General features: G+C 50.3%; 1 protein-coding gene across 1 annotated transcript in view; it reads left to right on the forward strand.

The window, feature by feature from the left end:
- Positions 1 to 17,774, forward strand: part of AGBL1 (ATP/GTP binding protein like 1) — a 235,866-nt gene that overhangs the window by 14,284 nt on the left and 203,808 nt on the right. Inside the window, exons 2-5 of the mRNA XM_036355828.1 lie at positions 11,803 to 11,866; positions 13,805 to 13,951; positions 14,766 to 14,897; positions 16,547 to 16,640. Coding sequence (XP_036211721.1) covers positions 11,803 to 11,866; positions 13,805 to 13,951; positions 14,766 to 14,897; positions 16,547 to 16,640 — 437 coding nt within the window. The remainder of the gene's footprint in view (positions 1 to 11,802; positions 11,867 to 13,804; positions 13,952 to 14,765; positions 14,898 to 16,546; positions 16,641 to 17,774) is intronic.

Genomic DNA, 17,774 nt, shown 5'->3' on the forward strand with positions numbered 1-17,774 from the left:
GGAGCAAGAAAGCAAATGTGTACTTGTCACCCGCCATGAGCTGCTCAATCTCTCATGAATTCAGCGTCGATTATTTTTTTAAGATTAGGCAATATGTCAGTATGTAAATCACAGAGAAATAGCCACGCCTTGCTCAGCCAGCATGGTTCAGTGGTTGTGTGTGGAGGTTCGATTCCCGGTCAGAGTACACGCCCGGGTTGCAGGCTCCATCCCCAGTAGGGGGCGTGCAGGAGGCAGCCGATCCATGATTCTCTCTCATCATGGATGTTTCTACCTCTCTCTCTCTCTCCCTTCCTCTCTGAAAAAACAAAACAAAAGAAATAACCAAACCTTAACACAGGCTTCTTTTTTTATTCTCACCTGAGGATATTTTTTCCATTTTTTTTTTTTTTAAGAGAGAATGGAAGGGAGGGAGGAGATGGAGAGAGAGAGAAGCATGGATGTGAGAGAGACACATCGATTGGTTGCCTCCCACCTGTGCCCCAACCAGGGCCGGGGATTGAGCCTGCAACAGAGGTACGTGCCGTTGACCAGAATCAAACCCGGGGCCCTTCAGTCTTTGGGCCGACAGTCCAACCATTGAGTCAAACCAACCAGGGAGACTTTAAAATTAGAGTTTCAAACAGTGGTGTGCCTCTTTGGGAGATGATGAGTTCCCTGTCCTGGATGGCTTAAAAAAAAATTATTAGAGACTTCCTTGCTTGCATGCATTTGACAATAATAGGATTAGAAAACCTCTAAAGTCCGAAAAACTTCGGATCTGTTAGGAGAATTCTCCGGGGTTCCCAGGGGAACCTGTGTTGCTAAAAGTGCCTGCCGTCCAGGGATCCAAGGGACCCCGTGTTCCCTGGCCCTGTCGTAACCAGCGAGTGCAGAGCTCAAGGCGGCCTCCAGCGGGTCCCCTTTGAACACTCCTCCGCTTCCTTACACTCTGAGCTGACAGATGAGATGATCCTTCCCACTGCGTGTCTACGGATGCCCAAGGCAGTCATGGTGCAATCGGCACTCAATTAGTTATGCAGGGGAGAACTTGGGCTTCTCGGAAAGGGGCAGAGGGACTTTCACACAAGGCCAGACGTGAGGGGGAAGAGAAAGCCAGAGACCATGCCCACCCGAACGGCAGTTTCCTTTGCAAAAGGCGTCTGGCGAGGACAGCCCTCCAGGCCCAGTGATCACACGAAGCTGTGTCTGAACGGGAGCTCTCCCTCCAAGGATCTGCCCCCGTGCTCCTCCCACGTCACCTCTCGGCAGCCAGAATCCGCCGCTGAGGGCGACGGTCACCAGAGCAACATGATACTGTCCATTTCCTGCCACGGTCGCGGGAGGCACTGACAGATTGAGTGCTGGAGGAAGTCCTGTTCCAAGCGAAGGAATGGGCCATGTGATCACGGACAGGACGGAAGAGACTGTAGATGCTCCCAGGAAAGATGAATGAGCTGAATGCACGCCTCCCTCAAGCGTCAAGGATTTAAAGAATATATGTAGCCCGGCCGGGGGGGCTCAGTGGTTGAGCATTGAGCTAGGAACCAGGAGGTCACGGTTCGATTCCCGGTCAGGGCACATGCCCGGGTTTTGCAGGCTCTGTCCCCAGTAGGAGGCGTGCAGGAGGCAGCAGATCCATGATTCTCTCCCATCATTGATGTTCCTTTCCTTCTCTCCCTTCCTCTCTGAAATCAATAAAAATATATTTTAAAAAAATAGACATAGAGCCCTAACTGGTTTGGGTCAGTGGATAGAGCATTGGCCCTCAGACTGAAAGGTCGTGGGTTTGATTCCCATCGAGGGCATGTAACTTGGTTGCAGGTTCCATCCCTGACCCAGGTCAGGGAGAATGCTGGAGGCAACCACTTGATGTGTCTCTCTCACATCAATGTTTCTCTCTCTGTCTGTCTTCCTCCCTTCCATTCTCTCTAAAAATAAAATCAATGGACAAAATATTGTCGGGTGAGGATTAACAACAATAACAAAAGTAAATATGTAGATTCTTCCCCAAAACCCCAAGCTTAATTCCACCCCCTCTGCTCCAGCGTAGGCTAGACATAATCACTTGCTTCCAAAAAAAAGTGAGTATGAAAAGGGAGCAATAATAACTTCACATTGGAGCCTGGCCAGCGTGGCTCAGTGGTTGAGCGTCGACCTAGGAACCAGGAGGTCACGGTTCGATTCCCGGTCAGGGCACAGGCCCGGGTTTCGGGCTCAATCCCCAGTGTGGGGCGTGCAGGAGGCAGCTGATCTATGATTCTCTCTCATCATGGATGTTTCTCTCTCTCTCCCTTTCCCTTCCTCTCTGAAATCAATAAAAATATATTTAAAAAAAGATTTACAACCCCAGTCTAATAAGGAGAAAAGAAAAATTAGACAAATCCCACTACAGGATACCTTTACAGTGTTCCTGAGGGTTGTCAAACCAACGACGGCGAAACGGTCACAGATCAGAGGAGGCGGGGGAGGCCTGCCAGCTAAGCCCGTTGAGCTGTGCTGGGTGGGAATTGGGAAGAAAACGAGGACAGCAGTGAGAAAACCTGGTGAGACCCATGGTGGAGTTTCGGTAATAGTAATGTACCGGTGCCACATCAGCGTCTTCGTTTCGAGACATGTGCCGCTCGCTGGCAAGGTGGGAACCATGGGGAGACAGGGTGACAGGTATCCTTTCGACATCCCCGTCAGTCTTCCATGGCTCCGAGTTCAAAGTTCACTGACAAATGTCAAGGTTTTGTTTGTTTTCTTTCTCCTCTGGGAAAACCCCTCTTTCATTTCATTCGGGGATTTGGTCCCTGCCCCATCAGGTTGTCTTAAGGGAAGGGTGTGGTCCTTACCAAGGGCGTCTATATTCCCAATCGAATGGCTCCAGCACCAGACTTCTGAGTTGTATTTCTTTTTGTTTTTTTTATAAACCAAAAAAAGTGAGTATGAAAAGGGAGCAATAATAACTTATTGATTTCAGAGAGCAAGGGAGAGGGAGAGAGAGAGAGAAACATCAATGATGAGAGAGAATCCTGGATCCTACTGGGGATGGAGCCCCCCACCTGGGCATGCGCCCCGACAGGGAATCCAATCATGACTTCCTGGTTCGCAGGTTGATGCTCACCCACCGAGCCACACCGGCCAGGTGGAATTGTGTTTCTTAAAAGGTTAGCGCCGTCATTCATCATCGGCTGCGTGGCAGCTGACCACGGAGCCTCCAAAAAGAAGAGGTTCATGATGCTGACCTGATTACGTACGAAGTCACTCACAACAGCCTGGATGATGGCATGGCACGAGGCTAATCAGCCCGGGTAAACGGACAGAAGGCGGGCTGATGTCTAAGTGGTGGGCTCTGTTTGTGGGGGAGTGAATAAAGGAGGCGTTAGAGCTAACGGGATCACCCATCCCTCCACGATGGAATAATGCCGTGGCAGCACGTCTGACAGACCGAGGGCTCCTGCTTCTGCTTCTCCAGGATTTGTCAGTCAAGGCCACTCTGGCGCTCTATTTACATGGCGGGCTGACCTCCTTCCAGAAGATGGGAGCCAAACCTTGAGACGGAGTCAGGAATAATTCATACTGTTGGTAGAGGAGGTTCCCATCCTAAAATTGCAGCAGCCATGGCAAACCCAAGTAACTTGCATCTGTTTGGCAAGACCTTCCCATTTCCTCATTGTCCATCTCTATTAACTTTATTTTTTTACAAGAGGCCCGTTGCATGAAGAGATTCGTGCAATAGGCCTTCCCTTCCCCGGCTGCCGGCACCGGTTTTCCTCCGGCACCTGGGACCCAGGCCTTCGCTCCGGATGGAGCCTTCAGTCTTCGCTCCGCCACCTCGCCCCTACGCATGCAAATCAACCACCATCTTTGTTGGGTTAATTTGCATATTCTCCTGATCGGCTGGTGAGCATAGCAGAGGGATGGTTAATTTACATGTTTGTCTATTATTAGGTAAGATTTTTTTAAAAAAATATGTTTTTATTGATCTCAGAGAGAGGAAGGGAGAGGGAGGGAGAGATAGAAACATCAATGATGAGAGAGAATCACTGATTTGCTGGCTCCTGCACGCCCCCTACTGGGGATGGAGCCTGCGACCCAGGCATGTGCCCCCACTGGGAATGGAAAGGCGACTTCCTGGTTTATAGGTCGACGCTCAACCACTGAGCCACACTGACCGGGCTGGACTTTATTTTCTTCATGATGGTTTTCAGGATTATATTTTCCCTCTCCCCGATTTCCCATTAACCATCCTCATATATCAAATTCAGCTTGGACTTGATTGGCGTAACCTGTCGCTGTATAACAACGCGGCACAATTATTATCATCATCCTTGGTACATGGACGTACAACTGGTGTTCTCGTTGGCTGGTTTATCCTGGCCAACGAGGTTGGTTGTGTTATCCTTGGCTTGTTTAGCAGTTGGATTGGGAACGTCCAGGCTGGTGGCATCCTTTGGGCCTTCCTTATTCATGGCTTTGTGTATCGATGAGTCATAAGTAATTTCAATAACTGATGGAATGGATGGCTAAAAGGACAGATAAATGAACATCCGGTCAAGTTGCTGCTTGTAAGGGAAGTCATGACTCCCATGACTGTCCTTCTCGTTGACGTTCGACCAGTAATTTTCATTTCCTCTCTCGTCACCAAGCAGGGAGGTGCCACCGGATCTCTGAGTATTGGTGTGCCCGCCGCATCTCTCGGATGCCAGTCAAGAGCCAGGTCCTTCATCATGACATCGCCTCGATCACTCAACATTTACATGCGTCCCAAAGAGGAGAATCGAAACAAATTTGTGTGTCTTAAGCGGGGGCATTGAACGAAGGGCTTATTGAGTATCGCCTTAGCTCTTGGACATGAGCCTTGGCAATCAGAAGAGAGTTGCCCGATGTCCTCTTTCTGGGGTATGTGAGCCGACACAACTGTGGACACATTTCTGCACTATTAAAACTGTGACTTAACTGGCAAACTGCCAAACCTTCAGGGCTTGGTCGCCGAATCTTGAAATAGGCTATTTTTCGCCCCAGGGTCCCCATTATAATCTCTGACCCTCAAAGCCTTGATCCACATTGCTAATGCCACCTCCACTCTCTGAAGCCCTTTTTTTCTATTACCTTTCCCATTTATTTAACCTCTCAACTCTCATCCATTTTATAACCCCGCCTGCTCACATTGATTTTTTCCTCCCCTGGAATCTTCTGGTTTCTTGAGCGTGAACTACACGAAAGATAAAATGTCATGGGTTTAGTGTTAAAAATGATCTTCATCTAACCTTCTCTCACCTGCTCCCTCTACTTTATGAAATGGAATCTGGGAGCTCGAACTGCCTGGTGTGACACGATCAACAACCAGGAGGGATGTACTTCGAGGAGGCGCAGTGTCCCTGGTGGAGTTCTCCGGGGACATCTGTGGGTCCTTAGGGCTCCAGGATGGGGTGTTCACATTTCCAAAGAGGCATCCGGGACGTACAGAAATAGATGGTAGAGCCTGTGTAGTTCACGGGTAGATCCTTCTGAGAAGACAGCAGAGTGGGGCTTTGGAGAGAGACTGGGCATACGGACATGAATAAAACATTTGTTAAGTTGGAAGATAGGATAGTAGCTTCTTGACCCAGAGGCGATGGCCAACGTCTGTGAACTGAAAGGCAAAGAATTACTCCTTCCTGGGAAATGCTCTAGAGTTGTGGTGTGTGTGTGTGTGTGTGTGTGTGTGTGTGTGTGTTTTAATGGCAGAGCAACTGTCATTATAATTATTATAATTACTATTAGATTTGAGAGAGGGAGAGGGAAAGGGAGAGGAGAGAAAGAGAAAGAGGGAAACATTGATTTATTGTTCCACTCATTTATGCATTCATTGCTTGCTTCTTGTATGTGCCCTGATCGGGAATCAAACCCCCAACTTTGGTGCATGGGGATGACTCTCTAATCGACCGAGCTCCCCCACCAGGGCAGCAGAACAGCTGTCTTAAGTTACCACAGGTCAGGAGAGGGCACGTGGTGGGGGAGCGCAGGAATCATCCCACAGAGTCACCACTGACCCCTCTTATGTGCCCGCTGCCTTCAGGAGAGCTTCATGCCTCCTTGTGGTCGCCAAGGGCACCCCTGTCCTTGGAGACACACGGGCATGCTTCCAGCAGATGAACCGATGCCGCTGATTTCTCTCCGGCCACTCATTTTCAGAGTCCAACCCACTATGCAGCTGCCTCCGGCCCACAATACCAACATCAGAAAGTTGACCTCTTAGCCCGGTCGGTGTAGCTCAGTAGTTGAGCGTATTGACCTACGAACCAGGAAGTCACAGTTTGATTTCCGGTCAAGACACATGCCCGTGTTGAGGGCTGAATCCCCAATGGGGGGGTGTTCAGGAGGCAGCTGATCCATCATTCCCTCTCATCATTGATGTTTCTCCCTCTCCCTTCCTCTCTGAAATCAATAAAAATATTAAAAGAAGGAAAGAAAGAAAGAAAGAAAGAGAAAGAAAAGAAAGAAAGAGAGAAAGAAAGAAAGAAGAAAGAAAGAAGGAAGAAAGTTAACCTCTTAGCATGAGGATCTTCTGTTGACTCCAGACTGACATCATCAGATGGCCGGGGTTCTGAAGCTGGAAGTGGCCAGAGAAATCCTTGCTGTTTATTTCTCTAGTGGAAGCACGAGGAAAGCAAGTAGGGGCCAGAGAGGTTAAATGATTTATCGAGAGTCATAATGAAGAAATTGGGTTAGAACGAGGTTTACTGCCTCCAAGTCTGATGTTTTGTCCACTCTGCATCATGTTGTCCTCTGCAAAAATCAATAAGGGGGAAACTCAATACAATCTTTATGATATTTTGCCGTGTAAATCGTTGTTGGTCTAGATCAGGGGTGGGCAAACTTTTTGACTCGAGGGCCACAATGGGTTCTTAAACTGGACCGGAGGCCGGAACAAAAGCATGGATGGAGTGTTTGTGTGAACTAATATAAATTCAAAGTAAACATCATTACATAAAAGGGTACGGTCTTTTTTTTTTTTTTAGTTTTATTCATTTCAAACGGGCCGGATTCGGCCCGCGGGCCGTAGTTTGTCCACAGCTGGTCTAGATCCTCAGTGTTTTTTGTTTTTCACCGTCATGCATTTCAAATTCAGTTTTTGGAAATCTAAGTTCTGATGCTTTGTATCCATCTGCTTCTGAGATTGGTTTGTGTCTCAGTCACCATTGCTGTGTAACAAATGATCCCAAACTCAGTGGCTTACGACAGCTGTTTGACTTTTCCCATGACCTGGAAAGGACTTGGCCGGGTGTGTCTCACTTGGCGTCTCTCATGGGATTGCACTGGAAGTTGGCTGGGGCGGAGGGATCCGAATGGAGTTGAGAGTTTAGGTGGGGCTGAGTGCCCTACGAGTCTTCCCACGTGGTCCATGGCTGCCTTGGGGCCTCAGCATTCTCCTAGTGCTGTGGTCGGCAAACTGCGGCTCGCGAGCCCCATGCGGCTCTTTGGCCCCTTGAGTGTGGCTCTTCCACAAAATACCACGTGCGGGTGCGCATACAGTGCGATTGAAACTTCGTGGCCCATGCGCAGAAGTCGGTTTTTGGCCTGGGCGAGTCTATTTTGAAGAAGTACTATTGATATTTGGCTCTGTTGACCAATGAGTTTGCCGACCACTGTAAGTGGTTCTGGTCTCCAGATCGGGATTCCAGCGGATTAGGCAGGAGCTGCATAGCTTTTTATGGCCTAATCTTGGGAGTTAAGAAGTGTTACTTTGCCGAAACCGGTTTGGCTCAGTGGATAGAGCGTCAGCCTGCGGACTGAAGGGTTCCAGGTTCGATTCCGGTCAAGGGCATGTACCTGGGTTGCAGGCACATCCCCAGTAGGAGATGTGCAGGAGGCAGCTGATCGATGTTTCTCTCTCATCGATGTTTCTGACTCTCTATCTCTCTTCCTTCCTCTCTGTAAAAAATCAATAAAATATATTAAAAAAAAAAGAAGTGTTACTTCTTTTAAAATATTTTTATTTATTAAAAAAATTTCTTTTTATTGATTTCATAGAGGAAGAGAGAGAGAGAGAGAGAGAGAGAGAGAGAGAGAGAGAGAGAGAGAGAGAGAATATCATGGATCGGCTGCCTCCTGCACGCATTCTACTGGGGATGGAGCCTGTAACCCGGGCTTGAGCCCTGACCGGGAATTGAACCGTGAGCTCCTGGTTCATAGGTGGATGCTCAAACCCTGAGCCAAGCCAGCTGGGCCTCAGACCTATTTTTAGATTATTCAGCTTTTCCTAGGCATGGCCCATGGGACCTAGCACCCAGTTGGCGCAACGATGGCAAACTTCTTCTTTTATAAGCTGCACTGTTTCCACGCCAACCCCCATCAGATGGAAACAAATCTCATTTTGTTTCATGGGCAGATGTCTCCATCCAACTCCTTAAAACACCTCTTTCTCTTGAATTCATTTCAACCTTGACAGGAAGTTGTTTCTTGTACCGGAACTCAATTTGTAAGGACACCGCTTCTTCCTAGACCCTCTTTTTTAAAAAATATATTTTATTGATTTTTTACAGAGAGGAAAGGAGAGGGATAGGGAGTTAGAAACATCGATGAGAGAGAAACATCGATCAGCTGCCTCCTGCACACCCCATACTGGGGATGTGCCGGCAACCAAGGTACATGCCCTTGACCAGAATCGAACCTGGGAACTTTCAGTCTGCAGGCCGACGCTCTATCCACTGAGCCAAACCGGTTAGGGCTCCCTGGACCCTCTTATGTGAACACAGAGAATTGCTGGTCACCCTCCTTGGCGTTGGGACCATTTTTAGTGATGGAAGCTTCTGATCGGCTCTCCCTTCCCTCATTCATTGCCAACTTCAAATTTAATAATGTCCCTTGTTTAACCGGGGACTGTCTCCAGCGAGTGTTCCAGCCGCCTGGCAATGTGGTTTTCTAGGGCTATGAGCCGTGTCCTGTGCTCTTGGCTCATGCATTTGGGAGAGATTCTGACGTACTCTTTAGGGACCAAAAATTAGAATTTAATGCCCAGCTGGCGTGGCTCAGTGATTGAGCGTTGGCCTATGAAGCAGGAGGTCATGGTTCTATTCCCAGTCGGGGCACACGCCCGGGTTGCATGCTCCATCCCCAGTAGGGGGCGTGCAGGAGGCAGCCTACCCATGATTCTCTCTCATCATGGATGTTTCTATCTCTCTCTCCCTCTCTGAAATCAAGAAAAAATATATATATTAAAAAAAAGAAAAGAAATAGAAGTCGGTTTCATGGGAAGGAAAAGGGAGGTGGAGTCCTACTCCTGCGGTGGTAGCAACATGAGCAAAGCTTTGAAGGCACAGGTACCCATGGTGAGCGTGGGCCACGGTGACGGGTCCTAGGTGGCCGCCGTGCGCAGTGCTGGGGTGTGGGCTGTGGCTGGAGATGAGCCTCCGAAGGCTGCGTGATGGGTAGAGTCTTACTGACACATGATGAGTCAGGAGGAGGAAGGCCACAGCAGACGAACATTGCCAAGCAAGGGAGCAACAAATTCGAACCAGAATTGGAGCAAATCGCAGTGCAAACTCGCCCCCCCCCCCGCCCCCAACACCCTCAGACTGTGAAAGACACTGTTTGTTCTTCCGACTGCCTGCCTCTCTCTGTAAACTTGGCAGAGCCACATTTTTTTTTTTTTAATGGGAAAGTCTTCATCGGGGGATTTACTCAATGATTCCTTTAACAGGATCGTTAAAGGAACATCGAGGCCCGTCGCATCCTGCCTCCTTGAATCGCTCATTTATTATTACTGTGGGTGAGATAACGGCGCGGTGGGGCGCGTCTAAATGGTGTAAGATATTTATTGGTGAATTTAGCGGTGCGTAGATTAATGCCAGTGGAGAGTTTGTGGGGCTTTTTTTTTTTTTTTTTTTTTTTTTTTTTTTTTCCCCGTCCACGGATAGCCATGATTTCCACTTAAAGAAAAACAATCTTGTGCGGATCCATCCAGGCTCGGAGCTGAGATCATTCTGAGCTCAGCATCTATATGACGATATTGTCTCTTAGTTCCTGTGGGAGGGCAGGGTTCTCTTGGTGGGCTGGTGCTATCGTTTCTGGAATCAATTTCTTTCCTGTTTATTAAAGCCATCGTGCTTGTGCCCGGCTGGCGTGGCTCAGTGGTTGATTGTTGATCTATGAACCATGAGATCACAGTTCGATTCCCGGGCAGGGCACCTGCCCGGGTTGCGGGTTCAGTCCCCAGTAGGGGACGTGCAGGAGGCAGCCGATTGATGATTTTCTCTCATCATTGATGTGTCTGCGTCCCTCTCCCTCTCCCTTCCTCTCTGAAATCAATACAAATATATTTTAAAAAAACCAACAACCACCACCCATAGTGCTTGGGAGGAGGGGACATGGAGGTGTGAAATTTTCTTCTTTCTCCATCACGTCGAAATTCCACAACAAACTATCCAAATAAAAGTAGCTTTCCTACGTGAGGATATGTATTATTTCACTCACCTGGAAGTCCACAGGTTGGTGGCTCCACAGAGCTGGTCATCGGTTGGTTAAGAATGTCACCAGCGCCCAGCCGGCTGGCGTGGCTCAGTGGTTGAGCGTTGACCTATGAGCCAGGAGGTCACCGATTCCCAGGCAATTTGTGTCTTGACGGCCTGGCCTGGCGACTGTAATGGATGGTTTCCACTGAACGTTTGCGAGACGACTGCATGAATAATTAAATGAAAGGAAATGAAATCTGGGTCTTTTTCTTCTTTTTAATCAGTTTCTACTTGAGTCGTTTCCCCCTTTCCTCTTTCTCTCATCTGTCCATTTCCTACCCTATTTTCCCTTTTATGGCTCATATTTCATAATGAACTAATACATTATAGTCATTAGCTAACGAATCTGGCATCTTATGTCACCCAACGTTGCACAGCCTTGCTTTTATCATTTAACTCCTTCCCTCTTCTCAGAAGAAATGCAATTTTTTTTGGGGGGGTGGGGAGGGTGCTGGAGGTGGACCCTGAAACATCAGTGTGGATTAGGGACACCATTCCCGGGACTCTCTCTTCTCTTATGAACCATCTTTGGGTCCACTTCCAAAGGGCCAGAGTCCTGCCCTAGCTATTTGGCTCAGTGGATAGAGCATTGGCCTGCGGACTGAAGGGTCTCAGGTTTGATTCCTGGTCAGGGCACATGCCCGGATTGTGGGCTCGATGCCCATTTTTTAATATATATATTTGTATTGATATCAGAGAGGAAGGGAAAGGGAGAGAGAGATAGAAACATCAATGAGGAGAGAGAATCATGGATCTGGTGCCTCCTGCACACCCACTACTGGGGATCCAGCCTGCAACGCAGGCATGTGCCCTGACCGGGAATTGAACTGTCACCTCCTGGTTCATAGGTCGAAGACACTCAACCACTGAGCCACACTGGCTGGGCTCAGTGCTTACTCTTTTGTCCATCTTACTGCTCCAAAACGGGTCCTCCAGGTGGGGTTCTGAAGGGGACATAGGGAGGCAGAGCCCCATGGGAGCCCCCTCATTGTCATGATTTAGGGAGTCCCCCTTTAGGCCTTTTAAAAAAAGTATTTTTATTGATTTCAAAGAGGATGGGAGAGGGAGTGAGAAAGAAACATCAATGATGAGAGAGAATCATGGATCAGCTGCCTTCTGCACGCCCCACACTGGGGATGAGCCTACAACCCGGGCCTGTGCCCTGACCAGGAATTGAACCGTGACCTCCTGGTTCATAGGTCGACGCTCAGCCACTGAGCCACGCCGGCCGGGCTGGGCGCTGTTTATGGCAGGAAGTCTTTCTCAGGGGAAGGAAGCCCACAGCCCTGCCCTCTCCCACCTCCTGCGTTCGGAGTAAAAGGCGCTTGTGTTCTCGTTGCAGAGCTCCTCCGACCGGGCGTCCATCCTGAGCATCCTCCAGGTCCTCGGGGACCTGCTGTCCGTCGGTGAGTGGGCGGCGTGGCCATCCCTGGCCTGGTCATCCCTGGCCTGGTGGGCGCGGGGCATCCCTGGGGCCGTGGCGTTCGCCCGGGAATCTGAGGGGCTCGGGGTTTTGCTCCAGCTCACGTTTCTCTGTGAGACAGAATCCCCACTGAGGAGCATAGGTCCTGGGGACACCTGGGCTGGGTGGACATGGGGCTCTCCCGTCTTGTCACTCACCCTACGGGCACCCAAACTTTGGAGGATTTTGACGCCCGGTGGTGATGCCAGGGTAGCTCATCGATGAGGCCAAGGACCTCCGGGTGTCTGCAGCTCTTCAGAGAGAGTTGCCCTCAGCTGTCTGACCTCTCTCCTCCCTCTGGTCCCCTCATTGTGGCCCATTTTATTTATTTGTTATTATTATTTTTGATATATATACATTTTATTGATTTTTAGAGAGATCGGAAGGGAGAGGGATAGAGAGATAGAAACATCAGTGATGAGACTCATCATCTGTTGGCTGCCTCCTGCACGCCCCCTACTGGGGGTGGAGCCCCCACCCCGGGCATGTGGACTAACTGGGAATCAAACCTCTGACCCCTTGGTTCCTGGGTCGATGCTCAACCACTGAGCTATCCAGCCAGCTATTTAAAAAATATTTTTATTGATTTGAGAGAGGAAGGGAGAGAGAGAGAGAAACATCCATGATGAGAGAGAATCATGGATTATCTGCCTCCTACATGCTCCCTACTGGGGACTGAGCCCACAACCCTTGCATGTGCCCTGACCAGGGATCGAACCGTGACCTCCTGGTTCACAGGTCGATGCTCAACCGCTGAGCCACGCCGGCTGGGCATGTGGCTCATTTTAGAGCCGGGCCTTGGCAGCTGCCTGACCCAGGTCCCTGGAGACGGGAATCCGAGGCCGGAGCTGGACCTAGCGGCGTGGTAAGCCCTGAGGTGTCCAGAGATAAGGTGACGGCACTGACTGCATTGGCATCAGCCGGGTTCACGGGGCCATGGCTCTGTCAGCTCATCTCCGCGTGGCGAGTCCTGGCACACACAGCTCTTTGGATGGTGCGACATCCCCTCAGTTTTCATGTCTGTGTGTGCCAGCCGCACTGCGTGAGGAAGAAATACCAACACCACACAAATGAACGCCCCACCCGCCCCAGAGACTCAGGCTCCAGTGTCCGGAGGAAAGATCCATTCACCTGGAGGTTTTTTTGCTTTTGTTTTTAAAGATATATTTATTGATTTCAGAGAGGAAGGGAAAGAGAGAGAGAGAGAGAGAGAGAGAGAGAGAGAGAGAACCATCAGCGATGAGAGAGAATCATAGATCAGCTGCCTCCTGCACACTCCATACCCGGGCATGTGCCCAGACTGGGAATCAAACTGTGACCTCCTGGTTCATAGGTTGACACTCAATCACTGAGCCATGCCAGCCGGGCTAGACTCAATTTTTTTAAAAAATATATATTTTTATTGATTTCAGAGAGGAAGGGAGAGGGAGAGAGAGAGAGAGAGAGAGAGAGAGAGAGAGAGAGAGAGAGAAACATCAATGATGAGAGAGAATCATTGATCGGCTGCCTCCTGCATGCCCCCTACTGGGGATTGATCCAGCAACCCGGGCATGTGCCCTTCACCAGAATCAAACCCGGGACCCTTTAGCCTGCAGGCCGATGCTCTATCCACTGAGCCAAACTGGCTAGGGCTAGGCTCAGTTTTTTTACAGCTGCTAAAGGTGATATACCTAGGTACTTATTTCTTCTATTATTTCTACATTTCATACCCCTTCCCCCAGCCCAGCCCCTTACCTAATTGCATAACTTTAATCAAGGTGATTCAAGAAGTACACAGTTTTGGTTTCTGGGGAGAAATGGACCAGTCCTTGCTCTATCGCTTGCTCCGAGGAAACGAGAGTGATTTTCCCGATGGCTCAGCTCTCCTCTGCTTCCGCCGTAGGCACGGACCGGCGGATCCGCTACATGATCAGCAAGGGGGGCAGCGAAGCCCTCCTGCAGACCCTGGTGGACACGGCAAGGACCGCGTCTCCGGACTACGGCATCCTCCTGCCCCTCTTCCGGCTGCTGGCCAAGGTTGGCCTGCGAGGTACCCACAGCCCCGGGCCTGTGGATGATGAGTTTGTGGCGATGAGAGGAATTGGGGGAGCTCTCATGGGAACGTGCAGGGAGGAGGCAGGAGGGAGGCCCCAGACACCTGGGTGGTGATGGCAGGATCAGCCCCATCGAAGAGGTCATGAGAAGGAAGCAAAGCAAATGGGTCTAAATTACCCACTCTTTGCTAATTAGGTTAGATTTGGAATCATGGTGGTGTGACTATATGGGGAAAAATGTCTTTCTTCAAAGAAGTGTACTTGAGCTCTAGCTGGTTTGGCTCAATGGATAGAGCATCAGCCTGCGGACTGAATGGTCCCGGGTTCAATTCCAGTCAAGGGCACATCCCCGGGTTGTGGGCTCAATCCCTAGTAGGGGGCGTGCAGGAGGCAGCTGATCCGTGATTCTCTCTCATCATTGATGTCTCTCTCTCTCTCTCTCTCTCTCTCTCTCTCTCTCTCCCTTCCTCTCTGAAATCAATAAAAAAATATATATGTTAAAAAAATAAAAATCAATGGAAAAACATCCTCGGATGAGGATTACCAAAACAAACAAACACAAAAACAAAGAAATGCACTTGAAAGTATTTAGGAGCAAAAGGCAGGGTGCAGCCCGGACTTAGCTTTTCTGAGCCATCTGGTTCTAGTGGGGACACACTCAGCCGCATTTCCCCACAGATCTTCGGAGGCTCCCCGGCCAAGGTTAGCTTCCTTCCACCGTCACCTTTGCCTTCCCCGCCCTCACACCCATTGTGCAACCTTCAGAAGGAATGTGCAACCCAACTAAGAGGGATTGACTTGTGTTCGTAGATAAGAAGTTTGGACAGAAGGCCCTGGATTTGGAAGCACTCGACGTCACGTTGATTCTCGCCAGGAAAAACCTGTCCCACAGCCTGAACCTTCTCCACTGCCTCTGGGCCCTGCGCGTGTTCGCCTCGAGCGGTGAGCGACTCCCCTGTGGCATTTTGGGGAGTTGTGGGGCGCTTCCAGACCTGGGCTGGGACACCCAGGCACGCACCTGGGTTGCAGGTTCGATCCCGGCCACGGTCGGGGGTTTGTACGGGAGGCAACCAATGGCTGTGTCTGTCCATTGCCCTTGACGGGCATCGAACTGTGACCTCCTGGTTCATAGGTCGATGCTCAACCACTGAGCCATGCCAGCCAGCTGGGCACACTCATATTTGTTGAGCAGAGAATCAGAGATTATTTGGGAAGGGCTGATAGGAACTGTGCAAACCCTTTTATACTAATAAAAGGGTAATATGCTAATTAGACTGAGTTGACCGGACATCTTCCGGTCGTCCTTCCAGACAAAGCCACGGTGGCGGGGGCTGAGGCAGAGGTGGTTAGGGGCGATCAGGCCAGCAGGGGAGCACATAGGGGCGATCAGGCTGGCAGGGGAGAGCAGTTAGGGGAGATCAGGCAGGCAGAGTGGTTAGGGGCGATCAGGCAGGCAGGCAGGTGAGCGGTTAGGAGCCAGTAGACCCGGATTGCGAGAGGGATCCCAGATTGGAGAGGGTGCAGGCCTGGCAGGCAGCCCTCCCCTCCCCCCATCCTGCTCTCCCTCCCCCCCCACCCTGTGCACGAATTTCATGTACTGGGCCTCTAGTTTCTAATAAAGGAAAAGGGAAACAAAGAGATGAAGCTTCGGTTAGAGGAGAGCTCTCACGGAGGAGTAGCCAGAAGGTGTGCCACCCCCATGTGCAGCTTGCCAGCCACCGTTTGAAACATCTCATTCTTACATATAAGACTTCCTTCAGCAGGGAGCTCTGAAAACTGCTGGGATTCGCTGGTGGGTGTGGGGAGGTGGCCGCTTGCCTCCTGCTTGAAGACTGCATGCACTGTACCCACGAACGGTTTCCTAAACCACTTTAAAAATGATCTGACCAGGCTCTACGCATTGCCTTCTCCGAAGGCAGGCAAGCAGAGTTCACACACCCATGCTTTGCTCTCTCTTTGGTGAATGGTTCGCCGCGGTTGCTTGTTCCCGCAGCTTTCTCAACAGCTCCTCCCTGCAGAAAGAATGGGCTGGGACCAGAAGGGCTGGTGGCAGCCAGAGAGCCCTTTGGCAGCGCTGAGCTGGCCGGGGTGGGGGGGAGGGGATATTTATAGAGCCGTCAGAGGTCTGACCTTGGGCCAGGCTCCAGCTGGGAAGAAGTCGGTTGAAGATTTCTTACTGTTATCCTCTTCCAAGTCTCCCGTCTTCCAGTTAGAATTTATGCTCTTAGCACCCTCTCCTCCTCAGCTCTACTTAATCCTAGCCTTTTGCGGACTTATATGCCAGGAGATTGCTTTATTTATTTGTATGTGTGTGTGCTTTTTTGTATATATCTTTTTTGTTGATTTCAGAGAGGAAGGGAGGGGGAGAGAGAGATAGAAACATCCATGATGAGAGAGAATCATTGATCGGCTGCCTCCTGCAGGCCCCCTACTAGGGGTGGAGCCCGCAACCCGGGCATGGGCCCTGGTGGGGAATCGAACCGTGACCTCCTGGTTTATAGGTAGACGCTCAACCACGGAGCCACGCCGGCCGGCTGGGCCAATGCTTGGTCCTTATAGTTCAATACCAACTGCACCTTTGTCTTTCTCAGTCACCACGGGAGCCATGCTGGGAATCAATGGAGCCATGGAACTGCTCTTCAAGGTCACCCCCCCGTACACCAGGAAGCGTACCCGGATCATCAGGTACCGAGGGCTTTGGTTAGGACTTGTTTGTCTGGAGTAGAAGCAGGGACGGCAAAGGCCTCATGTACGTTCTCAGGGTGCTTCCGGCTCTGCTGAATGAGGGTTTCCCCCGTTGTGGACACGGTACAATGACTTGACTTTGTCACAAGTTGCCACCCCCCGCCCCCGCCCCCACGCACCATATGTCATCTCCTCTCATCCTCACAACAATCCCGAGTGGGTATATTATGATCCTCATTTTCACACGAGGAAATGCAAATGTGCGAAGAGCTGTAGCCGCAATCTCTCAAGGCTGCAAAAGGCAGAGTTGGGGTTTGTACCCAGATCTCTCTCCGACTTCAAAGCCGATTTCTTCTGCCCGAAGACTTCTGTCGTTCTTTGTATTTTTAATTTATTTATTGCTTAAATATATTTTTATTGATTTCAGAGAGGAAGGGAGAGGGAGAGAGAGATAGAAATAATCAGTGAGGAGAGAGAATCATGGATCGGCTGCCTCCTGCACGCCCCACACTGGGGATCGAGCCCGAAACCCCGGGCTGTGCCCTGGCCGGGAATCGAACCATGATTCATAGGTTGACGCTCAACCACTGAGCAACACCAGCCGGGCTTCAGGTCTTCTTTTCACTCGCAGGTAACTCTACATTAGTGAGTATGATCCTTAAAAGACAGTCCGCAAACGACAGGGAAAGATGCCATTCCTGGGGCTCTCTGAGGAGTCAGCCAGGTAACTTTCCGATAGGAAATCTGTGCCTCACAGTCGTCCATCGTGGCTGTGGGCTGGTTTTCAGATTTTTTTTTTTTACGATCGGAAAATGACACTCTGCCATTCCGTCTGGCCCTGCGCGCCCGAGGGGAGTGAATCACCAGCTTAAAAAGGGAGACGGTCAGACATGAAGGCGTTAGGGATATTTGGAACCATCATGCTCCATCATTCACGGCCGTGACTCAGCGAGGACCTTGAAAGAATATTAGAAAAGGCCCAGGCAATTCCCAAGATCCATGGGGTCGTTTGGCAACGCAGCCCTTCCGTGCCCGGCCTCGATCCGCTCCGCATCCCAGCATCCATCTCGGGCCCATGTTCCCACCCAATATTTGTCTCCTGGGGTCACCACAGTGAGACCATTATCATCCATT

This window comes from Myotis myotis, unplaced genomic scaffold (assembly GCF_014108235.1).
Source record: "Myotis myotis isolate mMyoMyo1 unplaced genomic scaffold, mMyoMyo1.p scaffold_m19_p_23, whole genome shotgun sequence".
NCBI lineage: Eukaryota > Metazoa > Chordata > Mammalia > Chiroptera > Vespertilionidae > Myotis > Myotis myotis.